Source organism: Mytilus edulis, chromosome 7 (assembly GCF_963676685.1).
Source record: "Mytilus edulis chromosome 7, xbMytEdul2.2, whole genome shotgun sequence".
NCBI classification, from domain to species: Eukaryota; Metazoa; Mollusca; class Bivalvia; order Mytilida; family Mytilidae; genus Mytilus; species Mytilus edulis.
This window is the reverse complement of record NC_092350.1, coordinates 56,037,714-56,044,780: the sequence shown is the minus strand read 5'-3', so window position 1 is coordinate 56,044,780 and position 7,067 is coordinate 56,037,714. Positions and strand designations below refer to the sequence as shown.

The following is a 7,067-nucleotide window of genomic DNA, read 5'->3' as shown; positions in this document are numbered from 1 at the left end:
TATACATATTTTGTCATTATATACAGCTGAAAGACGTTTTTAATTAGTTATCAAGTTTTTATCTCTAAGAAAGCAATCATCGCCCGGAAATTTGAATGTATGTCCGGGTCAGATTTAAAAATTATTAAAACTAGATTCTAGGTTACTTTTACGGTTAAAGAGATGGACGTATTAGTGATGTTTAGACAACACTAAATAACACTGATTTTAATATTTTTAAGGTGCAGGAATGGATTTGCAGAAAAAGAGAGAAGGGAAGCGACAGTTGAAGGCTGAGCAGTACAAAAAATTTAAAGGAAATAAAAAAGAAGGTATAGAAACATCAATACCTACTGTTTACGTGAGGTTTATTATAAGAAATGGAAAAAAATGAGATTATTTACACACAAAATATTACTCTCAGTACAGACATACCTGTCCAGTTGGAAAAGTTTTAAGGCTTGGCATACACTTAACATATGAAAGTTAAATGCATTTTGTGTTTCTGAAAGATTAAACCTTTGTGGGGATTTTGAGGAGCATTTTTGTGCCGTTCCTGCAGAACTTGCCAGAAGCCATATGTGTAGTTTCTCTTAGAACATGTGATAGTAGTCCGAGATTACTCTGCTGTCCAACCTGGACCACGGCCCCAGCTTATCTGGCAAAAGAGCTGTTGGACGTCAGAGTAATCTCGAACTAATGTGATAGATACTAAAGTCAGCCGTAAGCGCTTGAGATAGGGAAGTAATTCTTTAGCTCAGTCGGTTAACATGCTGCCTTGTAACACAGAGGTCCTGGGTTCGAGTCCCGATGGAGACGAAGATGATTTTGTAATGAATCATGCTCTCCGGTTTCATTGGTGCCCAACTAAAAAATCTAAGATGGTTAGCATGGTTAGAGAGGAATGTTTGTGTTAGAGCCATAATGGTATGATGACTCTTGAGGTGGGGGAAGTGTGACAGGATTGCTTCCCTTACAACATGTGGTAGCTACTCAGTCAGTGGTAAGCGGTTCAGCTAAGGAAGTACTTCTTTAGTACAATTTAGTACTTCTTAGGTTCGAGTCCAAGAGGGGACAAAGATGATTTTGTATGTTGAATCATGCTCTCCAGTTACAACTGTAAAACCACTTAAAGTTTACCTCGCAAGTTACTATGATTACTGTTAGTTTTCATGTAATGAAATAATGTACATAATGTTTGCAAGTGGTTAACATGGTTGAAGTCATTTTAATTGTTCTCATTTCTATTTTTTTTTTTATTAATTCTTAATAAACAGTGATTTACAATGATTTATTTTTAAAAGAGATAAAAACTGTTTCATTTACCTGCCATCATCATGAACATGGCCAAGAAAGCTTTTGCACTGAATAAACATGCTACATTTTGTATAGCCATGAGGCCAAATAAAACTGAATATGGTTTCCTATTACCCCACCCTTCATATTTTTTTTTACATTTTTCAATAAGTACTGTCGTCATGACTGTCAAAGTCAGAATGCATGCATAATTAGAGTAAAAATATGGTACATTGGTATATATACATGTATGTGTATATAATATTAATAGTAAAAACCACCATGAAATTTCAATTGACCATTTTTTGCCAGTATTGACCACTTAAGGAGTATTGTCCAGGGCAGTTTCTACTGGTAAATACCAGGGTAGTAAAACCAACCAACCTTGGTAGGGATGAGTTGCTTTCAACAATAGTTATCTATATCTAGGTTTCATATCCATAGTACATTTTGTATAGGTTTTAAAATCACATAATTTACATGAATTTATACATATATACAAATTAAAGTTATATGAAATGAATGATAATTAATTTTAGTCCTTGCTATTACAATTATATGATGCTAATCAGATTTCACATTTGTTTATTATGAAGCTGTCACATGGGTAAGTTTAAATATACTTCATTGTCCTTGAACAATAGATCAAACACCAGTATTATAACATTGTAAGGTCTTCTCAAAAAATGTATTGAGCACATCTATATAATTATGATGAGTTAAAAGAAAAATGTTTGCATATATATATATACATGTATATATATCATTAAAATTTCAGTTGTATTTTTTAGGACAGGGTTTTGCAGATAAAAGAAAAAAGAAAGTACAATATGAATATCTTAAGATGCTGAGAAAAGAAAAAAAGAAAAGAGAAAGGACGGCCTTGCCACACACAAGTTTTGAAGACACAGACATGACAGAGGAAAAGATCGGAAAAGAAAAGTAAGAATCACATAAGAAATGCTTTTCAGGGGTAAAAATATTACTTTCAACAAAATATTTTTTTAACTATTTTTACAAAAAAATGTTTTGGAAGAACCTCTTGAGCTGCATATAAAAATGCAGATTTTTATTAATTCACGAAAATTGGTACCAATCATTGATAGCGATATATATATATATATAGTATGATAAATTGATTAAAATTGAAATTCTGACTGTCCAATTCTGTTAACAAATTTATTAATTTTGAGGATTGTTATGAATCATCAGATAAGAAGATAACATGTTACAACAAATTATGACACCTGTTGTGACTTGATTAGCATAGGGTTGTAAACTTATCATAAATATGTCGCCAGGTAAAATTATAGATTTTTAAAAAATGGTCAGAAAAACTTCAAAATCGGTAACCAATAGTTTTTTCAGGTATATTTTATGAAAATTGGGATTGTGACTTGTTTTACTATCCTGATTACAGAATTCTGGTTGAGGCATGAAAATCATGATGATACCGCCAAAATTGGGACAGTTGACAGGTCTGCAAATGTAAATGAATTGATACACAGTACATTGTAGTTGACAAGTTTATTTTCAATTTGACAAATTACATGTATTTATATATTTTTATGGCATCTTTTCAGGAAAATTGAGGATAGCAACTCAAACACTTACAGCAAGTCACAGAAACAGTTTAGTAAGAAAAAAATGGACAAAGAAAAGAAGAAAAAAGTAATATAAATATTTGGAAAAAACACTGTTTTTTGTATTTAAGTAGTTTTAAAGAGAACAGCAAACAGATGCATACATGTAATAATTTCAATTATCACATTACGGTGTTCTAAAAATAACAAGATGTATTATAATTGCCAATGAAACAACTCTCTACCAGTGACCAAATGTCATAAAAGTTAACAACTGTCCGTCATCTTACAGCCTTCAAAACCCATACTGCATGGTCAGATATTAAAAGCTCGAAAAGGGCAAATGTCAAACAATTCAAATGAGAAAGTTATGGCATGATATATGCAAAAAACAATGAACAAAATACAAATGTGACATACAGCCATGACAGTAGCAAACAACATCCACTGACATTTTTTCATATTTTCTTTCTTCAAGATTCTTAACTTAAAGTTAACATGGTTACCTTTGTCAATATATAAGATTAAGAATTAGGTCATGCTCTCAGTAACTGTATGAAAAAGGCAAATTAAATATATTAAGTTCAAAGATTCATTGTCATTAATATAGTGTTTAGGAGTATTAAGAAACACTAGTCACCTTAGAGCCAGAGTAATGTGCCTGGGAATTATAACTTTGAACTAGAACAATACGAACCATGTTCAGCATGTCAATAAAATACAAAGCAGGGGTCATGTGACATGAACATGTGTTGATATGCATGTAATATCTGCCACTGGACATTTCACATCAATTAACCCATCCATCAAGAATATCTTTGTTTTCATAAGGATAATCCTGAAAATGTTCTTCCATTACAAGAAGCACTTTACCTCAGTAACTATAGAAGAGAGACTTTCTGTCTGTCTGTCCATTGGTCTGTTATTCTTCTCATCTGTTCTTCCCACATGTGTTGTGATGTTATAATCAAATCAACTTGAAACTTAATCAAATATTTTCATCGTGTTGTGAACTTTTAAAATTGGTTGCCAAATGTTTGTTATTGTTAAACCCTTGCTTTACAAAAAGTGGGGGTCATACTGTTTTACCTCTGTCGATATCCATCTGTCCCATGAATATTTTTCATGGCATCTTTCTCAGGAACTACATCATAAGGATTTCTGAAATTTGGTTGCAGGGTTTATATAAGTCAGCTGTACCGTGTGATGCGTTCTCTAATTCATCACTCAGCAACATGCAGTTTACAGAACACTTACATATTTTTACATTATTAAAATTGGCCAGTTGTGGTGGTGGTGGGGGATATCATCATTGAGTAGAAGCTCACAGTTTCACTTGTTTTGACTCCTAAGTTACATATATCAGTGACAAAATGTTATATTTGATTAACTTTTTACTTTTTCAGGAAGTTTTAAAGCAGAAAAGAGAAATTGAGACTGCATTAACCAATTATAAAGACAAGAAATCTAAACAGTATAAAAAGTTGTGTAAAAAGACATACAAAGGACAGCCTGTGATGAAAAATCAGATAGAAATACTTCTACATAAAATTCAGTCTGGAATTGATCAAACGTAATAAAAATGTAAAATAATTCTGTATGAAAATATTTGCCATGACGTCAGTTTTTTTTTAGTTTGAATGTCCCTTCTGTATTTTATGCCACTCTTTTAGGTGCCTGTTTTCTCCAGATGAAATTTCATTATAAGTGCATTGAAGAACAACTAGATTTTTGTCCCGCCTGTAACAAAAGAAGCAGAATGCGCGACAAAGGAATTCATACTGGGAGACGGTGTAAGCTATTTATTTAAACCATTATATGTCTGAAGGAAAAGAACCTGGATGCTTCATACCTTGTATGCAGATGGCTACTGTTATGAGATTTCTGTCTGTCATACTTGCATTGTCTTTGAACTCTAATCATGTTAATTTCTTGGTTCAGCAACTGCTTGAAAACAAATATTGTTTTTTTTTAGGTCATGTTAATTTCTTACTTATAATGAGTAATATGATAACTGTATTTAGTATATATGGGTTCATTGCAAGGTCTACATGTTTGTCAATCAGGGTTCACCTGACCTCAACTTCATTGAATTGATCAGTGGTCAAGGTTAAGTTTACATGGTCAGGTTCAGACCTCAAATAGTTTATGCAATGTGTCAACTATATTTGTTGTATGGAATGATTGCAACGTCTATATATCTGATTGTCAGGTTTCATCTATCTTGACTTCATTTTCATGGTTCATTGGTCAATGTTATTTTTTTTCTGATTTGGTCTATTTGTCAGATGCTATAAGCAAAGGTCAACTATATTTTGTGAATAAAGGATTGTAAGATGTATATGGTGGTCTGGCATGGTTCATCTGACCTTGACCCCATTTTCATGGTTTATTAGTCAATGTAAGTTTCATGATTATTTTTGTTTTTCAAATACTGTAAGTTATAGGTAAATTATATTTGGTGTATGCTATAACTGCATGTTGTACATTTTTTATTCTGGCAGGTACTGTCTGACCTTGACCTCATTTTCCTGGTTCGTTGGTCAATGTTCAATTTTCGTAATTAGGTCTGTTTCCTAGATGCCATAAGCAATTTGTTAACTATATTTGGTGTATGGTAAGATTGTAAGGTATATATGTTTGTCTTGTTCTATCTGACCTTGACATCATTTGAATTTATCATTAACAATATATATTTAATTTGAAACTTATAGTAAAACCTTCATATCACACTCTTTCACTATAAATTAAATCATGATATGTAAAAGCAGTCGATACATTCAGTGTGTGCACACTTGTTGTATATATGTACATACCAAAAAAGGCTCTGCACTTATAATTTTTTTTTTAATAAAATTGCTGCCTATCTTTTATTCCCTTTATAAATGCAGATGCCAATGCAATAATTATGTCAAGCACTAAATCTCACTGTAGAATTAAAAAAAAGTTGTGGATTATAAACAACTAAACTATATCACGAACATGGTTTCTGACTTGGGAATATTAGTTTAAACTCTAAATGTTTTCTTTTTTTAAAAAGGAATGAAGTCGCCCATGTCAAGATAACAATATTGTTAATACTGTATAAGAAAAAAACCTTTCGACTGGTCTTGATTCTTGTTTACTTTTCTATCCCAAATTAATGTTTTTGGTTTTGATGTTATATTGGTTATTCTCATCAGATGTTGTCTAATGCTTAGTCCGTTGCTGTGTGTGTTACATTTTAATGTTGTGTCGTTGTTCTCCTCTAATATTTAATGCGGTTCCCTCAGTTTTAGTTTGTTACCCCGATTTTGTTTTTTGTCCATAGATTTATGAGTTTTGAACAGCGGAATACTACTGTTGCCTTTATTTAAAGGATATATGTATTATGATTACTGAATTATTCAATATGGAAGGCAGTGGCGGATCCAAGGGGGGGTTGGAACCCCCCCTTTTTTTGGCCGATCAATGCATTTGAATGGGAGCATATAGTTGGAACCCCCCCTTTACTCTGGGTTGGGAACCCCCCCTTTTTAAAATGGCTGGATCCGCCACTGGAAGGTGTGGAATTCATTTTAAAAATCATGAATGGGTCTGACTAATACATCATGTACATAGTTCTGATTCCTTTTCTTTGTTTGACTTTTCGGTTGGTTCTTTTCGGTTTTAATACCAGTTCCCTGTAACCATCAAAATTGTGTGGCCACACATATTCTTCAATTTTCTTTATATTGCACATATATGATGATATTTACGTCAAATAAAAAAATAACATAACTAGGTAATACAAAAAAATTACGGTTGCCATGGTAATTTAATCAAAACAATTTCCTTCCATTTTTGCCATGCAAAAAGGCAGAAAATGGCATTTTTGAGTGCTAATTTTAAATATATTGTGTTTCTTTGAATATTTTCATCTTATGTTCTTTCAATAGACTTTGTCTGCTTCTTTAATAAATTCAAAATGAAAGATTGTTACATCTTCATAGTTCTTGAATAAAACTACACCAAAAAGACTTAATTTCCATCTTTTGCCATAAAATACCTACTCAATGCATAGATAGATAGATCTATTAGATTTTTGAATTTTGAAATAATTTGGACATGAGGATCACTTAAGAGACATGTATAGTCAACATGGGGATCAAGACAAGGTTCCGTGCCACATCTTCTTATTTAGATATATTGCATACATAGTTATCATTTTGTACAAATTATAATGTAATG

General features: G+C 32.1%; 1 protein-coding gene across 1 annotated transcript; it reads left to right on the top strand.

The window, feature by feature from the left end:
* Positions 1-144: 144 nt before the first annotated feature.
* LOC139481822 (thyroid transcription factor 1-associated protein 26 homolog) lies at positions 145-6,854 on the top strand. Its single transcript, XM_071265333.1, has 4 exons — positions 145-311; positions 2,067-2,217; positions 2,859-2,946; positions 4,265-6,854. Exons 1-4 carry the CDS (start codon positions 230-232, stop codon positions 4,433-4,435), a joined length of 492 nt encoding a protein of 163 aa, XP_071121434.1. The 5' UTR covers positions 145-229; the 3' UTR covers positions 4,436-6,854.
* The last annotated feature ends 213 nt before the right edge of the window (positions 6,855-7,067 follow it).

Bases quoted from the DNA above. Each gene is read 5' to 3' on its own strand.
- LOC139481822 (XM_071265333.1), top strand. From the start codon at position 230: ATGGATTTGCAGAAAAAGAGAGAAGGGAAGCGACAGTTGAAGGCTGAG. The intron at 312-2,066 runs GTATAGAAACAT...TGTATTTTTTAG, and splicing joins TAAAGGAAATAAAAAAGAAG to GACAGGGTTTTGCAGATAAA. The intron at 2,218-2,858 runs GTAAGAATCACA...GCATCTTTTCAG, and splicing joins GAAAAGATCGGAAAAGAAAA to GAAAATTGAGGATAGCAACT.